The 20,146-nt window shown below is 38.1% G+C and overlaps 1 protein-coding gene across 2 annotated transcripts in view; it reads right to left on the bottom strand.

Annotated features, from left to right (window-relative positions):
• Positions 1-2,795: 2,795 nt before the first annotated feature.
• The window catches only part of LOC128659377 (maternal DNA replication licensing factor mcm6), a 232,207-nt gene continuing 214,856 nt past the window's right edge, over positions 2,796-20,146 (bottom strand). The window contains exons 15-18 of one of the 2 annotated variants that reach the window (XM_053713033.1): positions 19,821-19,838; positions 12,508-12,681; positions 10,864-11,003; positions 2,796-2,921 (exon numbers count right to left, since the gene is read on the bottom strand). In XM_053713033.1, coding sequence (XP_053569008.1) covers positions 2,796-2,921; positions 10,864-11,003; positions 12,508-12,681; positions 19,821-19,838 — 458 coding nt within the window. The remainder of the gene's footprint in view (positions 2,922-10,863; positions 11,004-12,507; positions 12,682-19,820; positions 19,839-20,146) is intronic. The other variant, XM_053713032.1, reaches the window with a different exon arrangement.

Raw genomic sequence — 20,146 nt, 5'->3', positions numbered from 1 at the left:
GAGGCAGCACCTCCCCTGGCCAATGTGGTGTATTACAGCCTTTTTAATAAAAACAATTTTTTTTTCCAATTCTTTTTTTTCCCATTCAAGGTGACCCCCCACCCCCTCCACCAAATTCAGTAGTGTATTTACTTTATGTTTTAAAAAAATGCTACTCTTCCATTGCACAATATGAATGTATTTTGTTGTATGGGCCGCTAGAGACTGCCACCCAGTGGCGAATAAGAGCTAATGCAGTCTCTTTTGCGGCCCATACTGCTCCCACCGGAGGCTTGTCTCTTCAAGCCTCGGGAGCCCTGCCTGGCAGTGCCCGCCCCTCAGCCAATCAGACATGAGCATGTCTGACTCTGGGCTGACTACTGCCGGGCGGGAAATATGTGAGGCGTGGATTGAACATCTGTCTCACGTGCGTCAGAGTGACTCTTGGTGACAGTGGAGTGCCCAGCAGCCCTAGCCTGGCAGACGGTCAGATCACTTACTGGAGTGTCTTATACTTCAACTAGTGTCAATGGTCAGTGTGTCAGCTCAGGAGGAAGTTCTCCGGAGGTGAGTGGTGGCTCAGGCCTCTCAGGCTGACGTGGGGTCAGACAGTGACTCTCACTCAGAGTTTCAGGTGAGTGTCTCTGTTGGGCCGGCTGTCGCGTCGCAACCGCATGTAGTTCAGTAAAGTAAAGTTGATTATGTCTGACTGAGTGACCACGCACCAAACTGTGACAATCTGATGCAGGGCAGGGCCAGGCCGGGCACGCACAAGCACTGGGTTTCTGTGCATGCAGCAATGCTGGTGGGGCCAGTAGGCACAGTTTCGGAGAAAAATGTCTCTTCCCCAGGGGACACCAGTGTAAAGCTTATTGGAAATTCATGAGTTAATTTACAGATATGACATTTATTCTGTCTGCCTCGTACTAATAAGGCTATTACAATCGTTAATGTGAATATAAATTAAATGTTACATATAATTCTTCTCGCATCCTTCATTTCGCGTTACTGCTTCATTTCTGTGCCTGACTAGTTGTTACAGGAAATCAATGGGTTAATCCGAGTATATACGTTTAGGTACTGTCTTCCGTAGCAGCAGTGGTAAGGAGCTCCTATATCTGTGTCTCATTCTAAACTTCCCTCCTTGTCTTTCCAGCAGTCAGCGAGAGGCAAGAGAGCAGGCACTGCTACTAGGAATAGGAAGGGGAGTGTATAGACTCAGGGCTGCAGCTTTTAATGTGATTGGGTGTCTTGTAGCACTAGCAGGTTACTTACTGTCCATCTTATCTGCACTTATGTACTAATTATAGGCTGTTGTATGTTTATAGAATTGTCACTTATTGTATTTGTTTTCTTTCATGAAAAATATTTTTTTGTCTCTGAGGACCTCTGGTGGTCATTTTAGCATTGCAGCTCTGACAGCAAATCTAAATTACACTTGTCATGGTTAGTGATACTGTAACTGACTTCTCTCAACATTTAAAAACATTTTTTTTACATAAATTGTAACCTGTCTATGGAGAAGAGAGGGGGAAAAAGTAAAAAAAAAAAAAAAAAAAAAAAAAAAGACTGGCCATATTGTTAATGCGGTGTTTTAGCTAATGTCACTGTTAAAGAAATATATCTAACTGCACCATCTGCCCCATTATACCTCTTCAGTCAAGATTTTCATCTTAAAATTCTACACTTTTTTAAAAATATTATTTATGCAAGTGATCATTTGCATATTATTTTGTACAGATCTGTACTGCTTCGTAGATAGCTTGCTGTCAGCTGGCAAACAGTACAGATTTGTACAAAATATGCAAATGATCATTTGCACAAATAATAAAAAAAAACAATTCAAACAAGTTTAGAATTTTAAGATAAAATCTTGATTGAAGAGGTAATTTTATACAAGTGCTGCAGATGTGGCAATATGCATTTCTTATAATTTCATTTGAAACTTATCTCAAGTTAACAATAGGATAACCGCCCTTTTATTATACAAAATAATATATTGTATTCCTATGTAATTGTAATGTCATAATTTGACTGTTTGTGTGCATTTTGTGTGTGTGTGTGCTTTATTTTCCAGGTAATCATCAACACAATAAAGATATGCTGGTGCTTAAGTGCAGTGTTTCTCAACTGCGGTCCTCAAGTACCTCCAACATGCAAGGTTTTCATTATAGCTGAACCAGTGCACAGGTGAAATAATCAGTTGATCATTGACACCATGGTTACTAACTTGCTTTCACCCATCAGCTGATTATTTCACCTGTGCACTGGTTCAGCTATAATGAAAAACTGCCCTGTTTGGGGTACTTGAGACCCGCGGTTAAGAAACAATGCTTTAGTTTAATTTAAGCTACTTTTATTGGGCTCGTATATGTGTTTCTCCGGTGTATCATTGACAGTGCCTCACTAGCCTCTGATATCACTGCACGTCACTGATTTCCTATGTACATATATTTTTATCAGTAACCACCTGATTCCTGCATGTTTGGCCTTGTCTTTTGAAAAAGTAGAGTCCCCTCTTTCAAATGAGAGCACATTAGCCCCATTGTGGTGCAAAGATAAGATGCAGATATCTCCGCATCATGCCTTGAAACACTGAACATGTGGTGAGTTGTGTAGAAGACATCTCCCAGTGGTCTTTTACACAGACGTCATTGTAGCTGATGTTTGAAAACTATTTTTGTGCAAATAAGGCAAGTCCTAATATATCACATTTAACTATAGCGTTATTTGCAAAATATTTTATAATTTTATTTACCGAAAATTAGTTATCAGGTGTTGCATAAAACACAATATATAGAATTCCATAAAAAAAATTAATCCTCCAAAACATAATTTGGATTGACAACTAAAATGTGGTCCTCTTCTAAAGCAGCTTCTCCACCATCTTCTTTACTTAGGGATTTTAGTTCACTTTTGCTCAGTTCAATCAGAATGTGATCCTTCAATAAGGAAACAAAAAAAAAAAATTGTTACAATATATAAACATATTGCAATGTGTATTAGTGTAAATGGTCATTCAATGTGATCAATGAAATATAACAGCCAATCCCCCCCCCCTTTCAATTAGCTGTTGGCCTTACAGTTGTTTGTTTTTCTTTGCTGCAATTTCCCAGCTATACCCACAGAGATGTAATAAATACATATTCAAAAAAAACAAAAAGGAAAAAAATCTAGTTGGCTCAATAAACCCATTTAGTTATCAGCTAGAAACAATGTTCCTCAAAGTTTTGTTGTATGTTATTATTTCAGATAGTATTTTATTTATTAACCCTGCCTGGAAATCCATAAGTAGTGATGTCGCGAACCTAAAAATTTTGGTTCGCGAACGGCGGACTCTAACTTCTGCAACTGTGCGCGAACCGGGCAAACCGACATTGACTTCAATAGGCAGGCGAACTTTAAAACCAACAGGGACTCTTTCTGGCCACAATAGTGATGGAAATGTTGTTTCAAGGGTACTAACACCTGGACTGTGGCATGCCGGAGGGGGATCCATGGCAAAACTCCCATGGAAAGTTACATAGTTGATGCAGAGTCTGGTTTTAATCCATAAAGGGCATAAATCACCTAACATTCCTAAATAGTTTGGAATAACGTGCTTTACAACATCAGGTATGATGTTGTATCGATCATGTAGTGTAAGGGTTACGCCCGCTTCACAGTGACAGACCAAACTTCCCTTTTAAAGGTACAGTCTACACCAGAATTTTTATTGTTTTAAAAGATAGATAATCCCTTTATTACCCATTTCCCAGTTTTGCATAACTAACACATTTATAATATACTTTTAACCTCTGATTATCTTGTATCTAAGCCTCTGCAAACTGCCCCTTTTTTCAGTTCTTTTGACAGACTTGCAGTCTAGCCAATCAGTGCCTGCTCCCAGATAACTTCTCGTGCATGAGCACAGTGTGATCTATATGAAATACGTGAACTAACACCCTCTAATGGTGAAAAACTGTTAAAATGAAATCTGAAAGAGGTGGGCTTCAAGGTCTAAGAAATTAGCATATGAACCTCCTAGGTTAAGCTTTCAACTAAGAATACCAAGAGAACAAAGCAAAATTGGTGATAAAAGTAAATTGGAAAATTGTTTAAAATTACATGGTCTATCTGAATTCTGAAAGTTTATTTTGGCCTAGACTGTCCCTTTAACGCACCGCAAACAGTCCATTTGCACAACCGCAAACTCCCCATTTGCACTAGGTTGGATACCAAGCTAGCCATGTCCTGTTCCTTGTCCTCACTGATGTCATTGAAGGTCTCTTCCTCCACCCAGCCACGTACAACACCATGGGTCCCCGAAAGGTGACAACAAGCCCCCTGGGATGCCTGCTTTGTTTGGTCTTCCACCTCCTCAAAGTCACCTTCCTCCTCTGATTGGTGGCACTAGTTGGCAAGTGGGCCTGCCACACACGCTGGCAGGCAGGCAACTGCAATTAGATTACACTAGCAGACTGATGTTTCACAGTCAAAAAAAGTTATTTTTTAAATATTTACACTACTGTTACAACAAATATGAGTGGTGGCACTAACTTGGCAAGTGGGCCTGGCACACACGCTGGCAGGCAGGCAGGCAACTGCAATTAGATTACACTAGCAGACTGATGTTTCACAGTCAAAATTACACAGGCAAAAAAAAAAAAAAAAAAAGATGTTCTAGCACTAAAAGGGCTTTTTGGGGTGCTGTCCTTACAGCAGAGATCAGATGAGTCCTTCAGGACTGTAGTGGAAACTGAATACACTAGCCTAGCTATCAATTTTCCTATAAAATCAGCAGCAGCTACACTATCCCTCCTCTCACTAAGAATGCAGGATCAGAATGAATCTAAAATGGCTGCTGTCCAGGAGCTCGGAGGGTCTGGGAGGGAGTGTCTGCTGCTGATTGGCTGAAATGTGTCTGCAGACTGAGATACAGGGTCAAAGTTTACTTAATGATGACGAATAGGAGTTGGCTCGAACATCGCGGCGAACGCGAACAAGCTATATTCGCCGGGAACTATTCGCTGGTGAACTATTCGTGACATCACTATCCATAAGCTGAAAGAGGATGCAAAGTAGAAAAATTAAAAAAAAAAAAAAAAAAAAAAAGACACTGAATCCAAATGTTTTCTTTTGCGATTCAGACAGAGCATGCAATTTTAAGCAACTCTCTAATTTACTCCTATGAAGAGAGATATAGATATATAGATATATATCCATCTCTTTGCAGTTAAATAGATGAAAACACGATAAAGCATATTTATGCAATGGGGTTTGCAAAAGGTTTTTTTCAACTTTTTTTTCTCCATTGACATCTATGGAGGAATACATGAACGCGATATTCTAACTTCAGCTTTTTGCACTCGTCTGGTTAGTGCGCAAGCAAAAACAGTTTACTTCCAACTCATAATAGGAGCGCAATCTGATGCTCACAAAAAGCTTACTTCTAGCACAATTAACGCTCGAGCATGAGCGTTTTAGTGCTCCAATTGTAATCTTGCCTATAAAACGTTTAAAAGGACATTTGGATCAAAATTTAAATGCACATAGATTACATATTTGATTAGAAACATATTTGAAAAATACAACTGTATTGGCAAAATGCTTCTAAGTAAATATCACCGTTTTAGTTTTAGCATTTTATTCTGCATGTGCATGTAAAGCAAAACTTTAGATTCTCAGTGCAACAGCATATCAAATACTGCAGCTGCTCTCAACACCAGTGGGGTTTGTATCATGTCAGCAATGAACAAACTGAGCCATTACCAGATGGTACAAGCACCTTAAGCCCTCTGAACAAGTGCTGTGTTGAAAATGCTGGTGCATGTTGCATACTAAAAAAAAAAAAAACTTTTGAAACCGCTATAGCTTTTATTAGAAGCATTTTTGCTAATAAATGTATATTGCAAAAATGCTTCTATGCCAAACTGAAATGCATCCATGTGGATACCAATTTTGCCTGGCATGTCCCTTTAATTTCTCAGAACTGAAAAAAAAAAGAAAAAATTAGATATCTTTACTATAAAGACCAGCCTGGTTGGGAGAAATAGAAGCCCTAAAGTTTTTAGAGTTAAATTAAAATGCACTTTATATTGTCTGAGTGTGTTTTCTAGAATGCAGAACACTGACATTCCTACATACGTCAGTGATTGATATGAAGATATTTGACATAATCAACAATGTACCCCCCCAAAAAAAGGTGAAGAGAGAATATCTAATAGAGATGTACATTTGTTTAGTTCAGAATGCAAATTTGTAATGAAAATACAGATAATAGTGCATTCTTTCAGATATTTGTTAAAATGCAACACATTTAAAAAATAACAAATATATATATACAGGGAGTGCAGAATTATAAGGCAAATGAGTATTTTGACCACATCATCCTCTTTATGCATGTTGTCTTACTCCAAGCTGTATAGGCTCGAAAGCCTACTACCAATTAAGCATATTAGGTGATGTGCATCTCTGTAATAAGAAGGGGTGTGGTCTAATGACATCAACACCCTATATCAGGTGTGCATAATTATTAGGCAACTTCCTTTCCTTTGGCAAAATGGGTCAAAAGAAGGACTTGACAGGCTCAGAAAAGTCAACAATAGTGAGATATCTTGCAGAGGGATGCAGCACTCTTAAAATTGCAATGCTTCTGAAGCGTGATCATCGAACAATCAAGCGTTTCATTCAAAAACAGAATTTATGCTTACCTGATAAATTACTTTCTCCAACGGTGTGTCCGGTCCACGGCGTCATCCTTACTTGTGGGATATTCCCTTCCCCAACAGGAAATGGCAAAGAGTCCCAGCAAAGCTGGCCATATAATCCCTCCTAGGCTCCGCCCACCCCAGTCATTCGACCGACGGACAGGAGGAAATATATATAGGAGAAACCATATGGTACCGTGGTGACTGTAGTTAGAGAAAATAATTCATCAGAACTGATTAAAAAACCAGGGCGGGCCGTGGACCGGACACACCGTTGGAGAAAGTAATTTATCAGGTAAGCATAAATTCTGTTTTCTCCAACATTGGTGTGTCCGGTCCATGGCGTCATCCTTACTTGTGGGAACCAATACCAAATCAGATAAGAGGTAATCAAACCGCCAAAAACCAAATGGCCGGGTCTGGGATATGTAAAATTATGTCCGTTTATTTATACATATAAAAGTTAACATTACGTTAAACCTTAAAAACAAAATAAATAAATAATCAAGGATCCAAGATTTTACAATAAGTTAAAACCAAAAAAATAAAAACAATTATTTCTTTAACAATTTGTATATATTAGAAAAATTGGAAAAATTGCTAGCGGTGTAATATATCCTGATGTATAAGTGGAACAGTTTAGGTGATTTCGTTAGAGAGACACTTCCTTATATTGTGGTCTGTCTAATGGTGACTAAATGTCTTGCATCATGTGGTAATATTTACCGTGTGTTTTCTAATTTCTTAATGTGAGTGAAGAGTGCCTAATGGTACTGAAAATATATTGAAAATATATATAAAGTAAAGTGTTTGAATAATTTCTTAAAAATTGTTGAAAAACAAATGTTGAAAAACAAATGATATTCAGAGAACAAGGTGAACAAACAATATTCAAATGCTGTGTGAACAAACTTATACTCAATAATTGGTAGAAAATCACAGTTAAAGGTGGTCAAAGTCAATGCTGATGTGAACACAAACGTGAAACAAAAAATTAAAAAAAAAAAAAAAAAAAAGAGAATAAAAAATATATATGCAAAAAAATAGTCCTGATAAAATGTGAACAATCACGTATCCATAAAATTGTCAGTTTAGGATGAAAGTGTGTACTTGTTATTTCTCCCAAATGGAGTGTAGAAAGTTATCTCCCAATGTTCCTCTCGCCAGTGTGAGGTGCAATCTGTCTTCTAGGTGGTGACCCAAGCGGTCAATGTAATTTTCAGCAATATTCTATTCTTTTCTGCCAACAACAAAAAACAATAATAGTGCAGATGGTTTTAAACAAAATAATCCTACCAGAGTATCACTTACCAGTCGACGCGTTTCGGTCATACACTGACCTTTCTCAAGACCAATACCAAAGCTTTAGGACACGGATGAAGGGAGGGAGCAAATCAGGTTACCTAAACGGAAGGCACCACAGCTTGCAAAACATTTCTCCCAAAAATAGCCTCCGAAGAAGCAAAAGTATAAAATTTGTAAAATTTCACCACAGTGTCTTAAAGCATTAAAAGTATTGCACACCAAATTTCAGAGCTTTAACCCTTAAAATAACGGAACCGGAGCCGTTTTTAAATTTAACCCCTATACAGTCCCAGCTATAGTCTTTGCTGAGACCCAACCAAGCCCAGAGGGAAATACGATACCAAATGACGCCTTCTAGAAGCTTTTTCAGTGATTTTTAGATCCTCACACATGCATCTGCATGCCCTGCTCTCAAAAACAACTGCGCAGTAATGGCGCGAAAATGAGGCTCAGTCTATAACTAGAAAGGCCCCCTGACTGAAAAAGGTGTCTAACACAGTGCCTGCCATTTTATAAACGTTCCCCAAGATTATAAATGCCAATTGTTAGCCTAAATCTGAATAATATGCCCAAATAAAGCAATCGATTTAGCCCATAAAAACGTCTACCAGTTTTTTAGCCCATATTAAGCCCTTTATTCTGTTTGTTTGACTAAGAAAATGGCTTACCGGTCCCCATGAGGGAAAATGACAGCCTTCCAGCATTACCCAGTCTTGTTAGAAATATGGCTAGTCATACCTTAAGCAGAAAAGTCTGCTAACTGTTTCCCCCAACTGAAGTTACTTCATCTCAACAGTCCTATGTGGAAACAGCAATCGATTTTAGTTACTGTCTGCTAAAATCATCTTCCTCTCACAAACAGAAATCTTCATCCTTTTCTGTTTCAGAGTAAATAGTACATACCAGCACTATTTTAAAATAACAAACACTTGATAGAAGAATAAAAAACTACATTTAAACACCAAAAAACTCTTAACCATCTCCGTGGAGATGTTGCCTGTGCAATGGCAAAGAGAATGACTGGGGTGGGCGGAGCCTAGGAGGGATTATATGGCCAGCTTTGCTGGGACTCTCTGCCATTTCCTGTTGGGGAAGAGAATATCCCACAAGTAAGGATGACGCCGTGGACCAGACACACCAATGTTGGAGAAATAGTCAACAGGGTCGCAAGAAGCGTGTGGAAAAACCAAGGCGCAAAATAACTGCCCATGAACTGAGAAAAGTCAAGCGTGCAGCTGCCAAGATGCCACTTGCCACCAGTTTGGCCATATTTCAGAGCTGCAACATCACTGGAGTGCCCAAAAGCACAAGGTGTGCAATACTCAGAGACATGGCCAAGGTAAGAAAGGCTGAAAGACGACCACCACTGAACAAGACACACAAGCTGAAACGTCAAGACTGGGCCAAGAAATATCTCAAGACTGATTTTTCTAAGGTTTTATGGACTGATGAAATGAGAGTGAGTCTTGATGGGCCAGATGGATGGGCCCGTGGCTGGATTTGTAAAGGGCAGAGAGCTCCAGTCTGACTCAGACGCCAGCAAGGTGGAGGTGGAGTACTGGTTTGGGCTGGTATCATCAAAGATGAGCTTGTGGGGCCTTTTCGGGTTGAGGATGGAGTCAAGCTCATCTCCCAGTCCTACTGCCAGTTTCTGGAAGACACCTTCTTCAAGCAGTGGTACAGGAAGAAGTCTGCATCCTTCAAGAAAAACATGATTTTCATGCAGGACAATGCTCCATCACACGCGTCCAAGTACTCCACAGCGTGGCTGGCAAGAAAGGGTATAAAAGAAGAAAATCTAATGACATGGCCTCCTTGTTCACATGATCTGAACCCCATTGAGAACCTGTGGTCCATCATCAAATGTGAGATTTACAAGGAGGGAAAACAGTACACCTCTCTGAACAGTGTCTGGGAGGCTGTGGTTGCTGCTGCACGCAATGTTGATGGTGAACAGATCAAAACACTGACAGAATCCATGGATGGCAGGCTTTTGAGTGTCATTGCAAAGAAAGGTGGCTATATTGGTCACTGAATTGTTTTTGTTTTGTTTTTGAATGTTAGAAATTTATATTTGTGAATGTTGAGATGTTATATTGGTTTCACTGGTAAAAATAAATAATTGAAATGTGTATATATTTGTTTTTTGTTAAGTTGCCTAATAATTATGCACAGTAATAGTCACCTGCACACACGGATATCCCCCTAAAATAGCTAAAACTAAAAACAAACTAAAAACTACTTCCAAAAATATTCTGCTTTGATATTAATGAGTTTTTTGGGTTCATTGAGAACATGGTTGTTCAATAATAAAATTAATCCTCAAAAATACAACTTACCTAATAATTCTGCACTCCCTGTATATACACACACACTAACGAAATGTGTTAGTATATATCTGTTACTATTTAAGTTAGCCTTTTAAAAGGTTAATACTTACCTTTAGCATGCTGGGGAGCCACACTAGTCTAACCCTTCTGTTCAGTCCAGGGTCGCGCTAAAAGGAAGATTATAGCAGCCAGTTCTAAGTGCATGCGACAACGAAGAGGTTCCTTTAGCACAGGCTCTGGGACCTGCTTCACTAAGTCTAATTAGCCTGGCCCTGGACTATGAAGTGTCGGAATAAGTGTATTGTATTGGTTTCTTTATTAATAAAAAAAAATCTAATGAATTAGAGTATGTTATTTTTTTGACTATTAAGGCCCTTTAATAACAAAGATTACTGTGAGTAAGGAAGCGTATCATATTCCATTCCCTGCCAATTAATATTACTCCCCACAATCAGATGCATAATCTATTTTCATCATTTTTAACTCACACATTTTATAATAATGAACTTTAGGAACTTTGCAGTTTTTTTCAAACAAGTACAGAAAATCAAAACACTTACATAATGAATTAATCTGTGAAGGACTTTCTCAATCAAACGCTTTTTCAGGATTAGTTCTGTCTCAGTTTCAATTTCATTTTCAATTTCTTTTAGATACCAATTAACCAAGTCACTTTTTTTCAACTGGCAGTCTTCTTCCGCTTGAAAGAAAAGAAAGAGAAAAGTTGACTGCTATTAAACAAAAAAATAAAAAAAACATGAAGGACTTTCCAACTTGGACCTTTTCCATAAGAGTTCATGGAGTCTATTCTGGAGTGCATGTTGTCGTGAGCACTATATGGTAGTCTCTGGAACAATGTTTAACAAATATTCTATAATCACTGGACAAAACACATGCACATCACCGAGTCTACCACTATATGCCTCAATAAAAAGTTTCAGCTGAGAATATCCAGAGAAAAACAGGTAAATGTGATAATTAAAGGTTTCATTTTGACTTTGATACCTCCTTTTGTAGTGTTATGATACCGTTTAAAGGGATATGAGTTTTTTACTAGGCTAAATATTTGCTTTTTTGTTCAGTTACTGGTCATGCTAACCATAAGAAAAGCTGAGATTGCATTTATAATTGAACTTGTTTAACACAAGGGTCTTACGCAATTTTTTAAAATTTTATTTTTTAAATAGAGGACACTGTTGTGGTTCTCTTAACTTGTCCCCAAAATATCTCTACTGACAGAGAGAAGATGAGAAATCACATTCTAATCTACCTTTGGGCACCTATGTTGCAGGTTAATCAAAATGCTGATTTCTCATTTAGAACATAGTGCACCAAGTCTAATGTAATGCACATGATTCAACCGCCTCTCCAGTCTATTAATGCCACTGATTTTCTAAAGCCAAATAACCAAAGAAAAGAGATTAATTAAATTATAGAGACATTACTCAGGAATTGGAGTGAGCAACTTAAAAGAAAATGTCTTTTATAACTGTCTATCAGCAAATATACTCCTTTCTCTTGGTATCCTTTATTGAAAAGACGGCTCAAGAGCATGCACATTTCTGGAGTTTTTTATGGTAACAGCTTTGCAAGAATGCTCTTCACAAATTGTTTAACTCACTTTTGAGCACTAGATGGTAGCAGTGTTTGCACAGCTGCTGTCATATAGTTCTCCGGACAGGGACATGCTACCGAGGAGAAAGTACTTTCCAATTATTAAAATATTTTTTTCTTTCTTATTAAATTGCACACTATATTGATGAAAGTTAAAAATGGAGTAATCCATAAGTTTAAATGGGTCAAAAAAATGGGTAAAAAAAATTAAATGCACATAGATGAATTACAAATTCGAATAGAAAAATATTTTTTATCCCCATTTCTTTTTAACCACAGGTCACAGGTCATATCGAATAACAAAAACTGGAGAGAAAGGAAAGACTGAGGAAGTTATAAATGTAGCCCACTGCCACTCCTAAAATACCAAAAATTGTCTAGGGTTTCTGTTTCAGTTGTAAAGACATTTGTTTCTTGCATGCATGACAAATGCAGATAGTGGGAGCTGGATACACTTACCATTAACTGTTCTTATGTAGTGCATATAATAAATATCTAGCCATTGCTATTACATATACTACACGCAATATAAATACCTACAATTATTGCTATACAAGAAAGTATTTATTAGATTCTCATATTTCCCTTACTTTCTTCCATTTTTTGCATGTGTAACACCAACAGGTTGGAGATCTTTTTGTACTCTGCAAAAGACATTTTCAATGTAGCCGATGTAGGTTGTTTTTCACTCCTTATCTCTTGGTTTGTTTCCATTGGAGTTTCTCCATTGGCAACACCAGTTTCCACATTGTCATTCACCTCTCCTGTAGCAAAAAAAAGTGATTCTAGTCATATTAAGATTTCAGTGATGTACACTTTAAAAATATAATGTATGCTTACCTAAAATTCATTTTTTCATGGTGGTGAGATTCCATGAGCCATTACTCCTGGGAATTCTAATCCTGGCAACTAGGAGGCGGCATAGATTCCCAAAACTCCAAGAGCCCTAAAAAACCCTCCAACCTCACTGGTAAATCAGTCTTACGTATAGCCAAGAAAGGGGAAGAAAGGGAGGAAAGGACAAGAGCAAGAAAAAGGATAAAGGAAAAAAGGGGGAGGTGCATACAAGCTGCAGCCAGAAAGAATTAAAATCTAGCAAAAAATGTGCGGGTCTAGTGGACTCAACATATGTCCAAAAACTATAAAAGTAGCTGCCTTGGAGGCGTGGCTAAGCAGGGAACATGGCCGGTCACAATTTCTAAGGCTCCAATAGAAGACCCAATAATCCATCGTATATCTATTGAAATGTTTAGCATTTCATGTTCATATAACTACATACTAAAGCCTACTCATTTACTGAACAGAATGCTATAACCATCTTGACGGATTATTACTCTTTTTGCTTTTTATGGAACTTTCCAGCAGACGGCCTGACAAAGATATTTACTACCCTCCCCCCGGCCGCATGGATTAAGCGGCAACGGCACTAACCTTTATTAAATTCCTTAAGATATCTGAGTTGAGTGCTTTTAAATCGCTGAAGCGAGTGACAGCTCTATAGCCAGCAACTAAGATGGATAAAGAGATCCTACACGCACTTACTGCACTTCAGAGCCGGATGGATGCCCACTTCAGCTCGCTTCTCCACTGCTTGTTCCTAGGCCGGGGGGATACCACAATCACCTCAGAGTGCGTACCTGAGAATTCGCCTTATACGGTTACCTGTCCACAGGAGACCCCTCTGCGTACCTACCGCTCAGCCGATATACCTAAAATGGCGGTGAGGCCTACCAACTCGGACCCTCAGGATGGAGTCCTTATTATCCCGCAGAGCGAGCCCGCTGTTACTCCGGATGCTGTTGCTGTTGCTCAGGACCTCGCTCCGAAGCGGCCGATCGGGGCGGGGCTGGTAGCCAACATACCCGCAACTATATCCTCACATAGCGACATGTCTGCCTACACCCCACATGGAACTTCTGGCTCACCAACAGCATTTGTAGCTCCATCGAGGTACACAACTACTCTTAGAAAAATGGAGGCCCTCACGAAGGACGTAAGTCACAGGATTACAGGCACCACTCTCTTCCTCATAGCGCACAGATTAAGGTCTACACACCCTGTGACTCGCTGGTCCTGGGGAGAACTTTACTTCGATAATTGGGGCAAGAATTTGAGGAGAACTGGTATTGGCTAAACTCTCACTTTTTTATAGGCAGTTGGGGTTGGCGGAGATTGTGTCCACAACCCCTACAACGTTTCTTCTTGGTTAAAGCAGCTTCTTCCAGGATATGAGACACATGGACTATATAGATATGTTCTGCAATGCCTGATAAAACCTTAAGCCCAAGGGTTTTGCTGTTGGAGAACTCCATACCTTGTCCCTCATACTCCTCTGCCATTACAATTCATAAGACACAACATAAATTGTTCATTCATGTTTTTCATCATCTTCTTACAGATATCAACTACAATGACTGAACTCATGCACTATACATTATGTGCTCTATACCTACTATAAGGGACAAATATATTAGTACATGTAAAGTATAGCCCTAGTTCAAGTTGGATCTAATATTTTTGTAATGTATATTGATAGCACTACACTAGATAAATGCGCTAGTTAATGTATATGTTTTGTATTGCTTGATAAAATCTTGCATATAGCAGTTTATGGCTGTTGGAAAACTCCATGCATGGTCCCTCATACCTTCCAGTTTATTGTTACAACCCATAAGGCACAATATAAATTGCTCACTCAGGTTTTTCACTATCTTTTCATAGATATGAGCTACAGTGACAGCATTCATACCATATACATTTTATGCTATATACCTACTGTAAGGGACACGCGTTTTAGAATATGTAGAGTATTGCTCCAGTTCATGTTTGATCTATTTTTTCTGTACATAGTTTTTTTTATAGGTCTATATAATAACTCTAGCTTGTTCTGTATAGGCTTCGTCTGTAGACCGCCCACCATGGAGAAGCTGCCCTGTGGTACACAATGTTCTGATACCCATATACTAGTAAAGAGTACTGTTGAAGTGTCTTACAACTATATAGCTATCAATGAGGATATCTACAGGAAAACCACATGCTTTGCCCTTCGTTTTTCCTAATTTTAATGTTGCAACTCACAAGGCTCAATATAGAATTCTAAGTCACACTCTTTTTACTATCTTATAGCAGATAGGAACTTTTGGGATAGACTTTCTACACTATACACCGGCTGTAGGGGACTCTACTATAAGAACATGTAAAGTACTCCTTTAGGTTATGTTTGATCTATTTGTTTGGTAATATATCTCGGTACCACTGTTAGTCCAATTCTATCTGAATACGCTAGTTTGTTGTATAATCCCCTTCAATGTATATAACACTGTTTGCCTGCCTTATATAGTATATGCTTCTAGTCCTAACTATCCTCATAGTGAAATTCCGATGCCCTACTTGGGCTAGTTTCCGCTAACCCTAGCCCTACATGCTCCAAGCCATAAAGACACTTGGAAGATCGTTTAGTATTAAGCTCAATCAGTATAGCTGACGGAAGAAGCAGTTATATATTTATATCTCCCTCCACCTCCTTAGAGTGATCATGTCCCCCTCATAGTATTATTTACAACCTTACGCCAACTTAGAGCCTCGTCCCCCCTTACTTCCCTCTTTATTTTTTTGAATGGCTTCTGCCCGTTGACTCCCCCTTATATACTAAAACTGACGTTCCTATAGATTTAGTCCTATTCTTTCTATGACACTTTAACAATGCATGGAAGGGGACTTCCTATATCTATGTGTTTCAATCTCTAAATTTCTATATCCCCACACAAGAACTTAAGATGTCAGACAGTTTTATATTTGGATTTTGGCCCCACCATTAATGATATATACATCGCATTATATTGGGGCACAGTATTGAGGTTTCAAATGGTAAACTATTATCTGTATTATGCTGTTTATGCAACGACAGTAAATGCTCTATTTCCATGTAATTCTTGTTTCTGGACTAATTTGATTTGTTTGTTGTATTTTCTCGCAACTTCAATAAAAAAATATATTTAAAAAAATAGCTGCCTTGCAAATTTGATCAACAGAAGCCTCATTCTAAAAAGCCCAGGAAAAACAAAAAAACAAACAAACCTGACCTTGTAGAATTTACAGTAAAAAGTTGAGGCCAAACCGCCTCCAAGAAACCAAAAAAATGAACCAAAAGCCTCATTCAGGAAGTCAACAGTTTTCTGACCCATTCTAGAATCAGTAGAAAAATAAACAAACTTGACTATTAGTTACAATCCTTAGAAGCCTGCAAATAAAAATTCAAAGCCGTAAAAACATCCAAGATATGAAGACTCTTTTGCTTTCTTTTTGTCCTAATCCAAAAGATTATAAACAAATTCAGGAATCAGGATTAAAGATGCCACTTAAGGAAATAAATCAAACTAGATCTCAAAAGTTTAAGCTAAAGAATGTGACCAATGGCACTACAAACTGGAATTACCTGAACCCTAGTAATACTAATAGTATCCACTAGTAATATAGAGGATTAAGTATGGTGCTTTGTAGTAAACATCATTTATAAACAAAAATTGATAGATAGAGAGAGCCTAATCCTCAAAAAAAGACTACAGAAACAGCACTCAATGGGTTAGGTGTTTAAATGCAAAAATTGCATATATGCATGGAAAAATTGGTGACTTGGGAACTTGACAAGAAATAGCCACTATATGAACGAGGGGAGTGCAATTAAAACATAACTTTTATTATATACAAAAATGAAAAGATAATAAAACTGGAAAAACTTTATTAAAAACACTCTTAGGATTTCTCATGTAATAATGTACAGATTAGTAGTAATTGTTACTATTGCGCATATTAAGCTAGGTCACACCAGCTGGACCTATGTAGTAATATATATATAGGATATCGGTGTCAACAACCTTTGCTATCTCGCAGATTATACATTTCATAAATTAGGTACACCTACGAGATAGCAAAGGTTGACACCGATATCCTATACAGGTATACCCCGGTCATACAGCGGGTTAGGGACCGGAGCCCCGCTGTAAAGTGAAAACCGCCTTAAAGTGAAACAAGGCAGTTTTAGCTTTCTTTCCACTTGCCAGTGTGTTTAAAAACTTGAAAACGTGTTTGAACTTGCATATATTAGGGGTGCAATAGGGCTAAGTTTAGTTTAACACTAGCACAGCACAGTATTCAATAAATACTGTACTTGTAAAATAGTGAGAATTACTGTAGTAAAATTTGCCAAACTATAGCACTGAGACACAGATTGCACTGTAAAGCTGTAAACAGAGTGAACTATGCATAACAAAATGGTGCCAGTCACTTTTCTCGCAAACTCACAATGATTACAGCACTATTTCATAATCCTTGGAGGTTGAACTTCAGCTCCACAAAGCGCTGTATTAGCGAATCGCTGTAAAGTGAAGCACTGTAAAGTGAGGTATACCTGTATATATTACTACATAGGTCCAGCTGGTGTTACCTAGCTTAATATGCGCAATAGTAACAATTACTACTAATCTGTACAATATTACATGAGAAATCCTAAGAGTGTTTTAAATAAAGTTTTTCCAGTTTTATTATCTTTTCATTTTTGTATATAATAAAAGTTATGTTTTAATTGCACTCCCCTCGTTCATATAGTGGCTATTTCTTGTCAAGTTCCCAAGTCACCCATTTTTCCATGCATATATGCAATTTTTGCATTTAAACACCCAACCCATTGAGTGCTGTTTCTGAAGTCTTTTTTTGAGGATTAGGCTCTCTCTATCCATCCTAGATCTCAAAACTGCCTTATCCAGATGAAAAACCAGATAAGGAGGCCCACAGAAAAGGGTAGACAAATCAAATTCTTCTAAAAGCAGGAATTGCTAAAAGAAACAAAACATTCCAAGACAAAAAACTGAGTATCCAAATAGTGCATTGGCTCAAAAAGAAGCAACCTGCAATATTCTTAGAACCATATTGAGGATCCAAAGAGGAGAAATTGGTTTTACCACTGGCTGGATCCTGACTAAAGCTGCAACAAAACTGAGAAGCTTCATAAACTAGTAGAGAAACAAAAGTGAAAAAAGAAAAAAAATCTGGCCCTTTAAAAAGCTGAGGGATAAACCTTTATACATGCCATCCTGAAAAATTCAAGGAATTCTAAAAGAATGCCAGCTAAAACCAGGCTTCAAACACAAAGAAATAAATGCCTTCAAAACCCTTCGAAAAGCCTTCCTTGTCACAGGTTTACAGGCCTGAATCTATGACCCAATGAAAGAATAAGAAAAAAAAAAATCTAAGCATACAATCTCCAAGCTATAAATTTGAGAGATCTTAGAACTTGATTGGAGACAGAAGGCTTGCTGTTCAACCAAGAAAGAAGTCATCACATCTAATTCAGATAGACCTTGTCAATTGATCAAAAAAAACAAAAAAACAAAAAGGAGGACCATTCCCATGGATGAATTGACTAGTAAATAAGAAGTCTACTTCCCAAATACTCACTCCTCTCCTGGAGAGGAATATAAACTGCAGAAAATTGAACAGAGATTAGTCAAGACAAAATTTAGACAACTCTTAAGAGAATATTGTAGAGAGCATCTGGAACAGAAAAAACCTCAGATGACTTCTGTAACTGTTTTTTTTTTTTTTTAACCTACTGCTAACAGACCTTACCTCAGAATCCAGTGGCAGCTGGAGAATTTTGAAGACTGTGGGGTGGTAGAACCCACCCCAAAATGTAGTATACATATTTCCAGTGAATATATAAAGATTAGCAGGTGGAGCTCTGTCATGTGACCCAGTCAGGTATGCAGAAGCCCCTGTGACAGTGATGTGAAGCCAAGTAGTATTATCCTATGTGCAGTAAAAATAGCTACTGGCAGATACTAGTGATGTGAAGACATGTAGCATTATTCAATGTACAGTAACAGTACTTATTTTAATAGTGAGCACAAACACAATTTAACACCATTGTATGTATACTATACACAAAGTATTGCACACACAGTATTAACGTCAGCAATCAGCACAAGTATATTATACCATTATCCAATATACCGTTTAGCAAATTAACCCTCTAAAGTCAAGTATTAAATATACAGCAACAGTCCAGATAAAAAAAAGCAGAAATCACAAACCACTGATTAGATAAGCATACAATACCTTGCTTTCACCTCTTCCTCGTTTTAAATCCTCTTGGGTCTGCATGTAACCATTACCTGACCACCATGGACAGTTTGATTTTAAAAGATTCACCAAGGAGATAATAGCTCTGATAATAAAAAAAGCACCTAATATAAAGTGGTGAACAGTTCGTAACTATAATATATTGTATATGCAAAGGGAATACTAGATTTCCATCCCTTTGTGTAAAAGCAGTTTCTAAAATGTAAAGAGGGCAGCATATAGTAAAGCTTGTAGTTGTATATACACATGTGTATTATGCTGATGCATGAGTAATATAAAATGTTCCACTCACTGTGCTGTTTTGACACAAGACTTGTCTGCAAAGTATGACTACAGTAGTAAGCGAGGACCGCTTAAGTGTAAATCAAGGTGATATACCGCCTAGGACTGTATCCATGATATACGCAGGATGCTGCTCAGCTGTTTCAGCCAATGGGAGGTTAGAGGTCAGTCTGTGCCTAAAAGCCTCATATGTTGATTGATAGGGTGATGTCAGAAATCACTTTAAAGGGACAGAAGGAACATGTGCAAATTTTTCTCAGACAAGGCAAAAAACAAAAACTGCCCGTCAGAGAACTTTGCAAATGCAAGATTTTTTTCATTATTATACGTTTTTTAAAATCATTATTACTAAACCCACCCACTCAAGCTCAGCTATAATGAAAACCTGGCCTGTTGGGGTACTTCAGGACCACAGTTGAGAAACACTGATACACAACAACTCCGCTCTTCACCTTCCTCAGAGAAAAATATATAACTAGTTTACCAGTGAGTTGGGAGGAATCTTAAGGGAACTTGGAGTTTTGGGAATCTTTCCCTCCTCCTAGTGGCGATGAGTGGAATACCCAGGATTATTGGCTTGTGGACTCTCACCACCTTTATGAAAGACTAAAGAAACAGCGGCTAGATGTGTCTACTCCAGGAAGTCTGGAATGGTGCCGTCAAATAAGGTAACTGGGGTTAAATTGTTATTTTAGGACCAATATAAAGTTTGCCTGCAGTTACGTTTATCCCCTGTTCTACATTACTTGAAAGGTCTGCCCAGATTAGACACTTTAGTCCTCTGTAAAAAAACACCATATCCACCCGATT

The sequence above is a fragment of the Bombina bombina genome, chromosome 5, assembly GCF_027579735.1.
Source record: "Bombina bombina isolate aBomBom1 chromosome 5, aBomBom1.pri, whole genome shotgun sequence".
Taxonomy (NCBI): domain Eukaryota; kingdom Metazoa; phylum Chordata; class Amphibia; order Anura; family Bombinatoridae; genus Bombina; species Bombina bombina.
The sequence above is the reverse complement of the archived record's forward strand: the minus strand, read 5'-3'. Positions and strand labels throughout refer to the sequence as shown.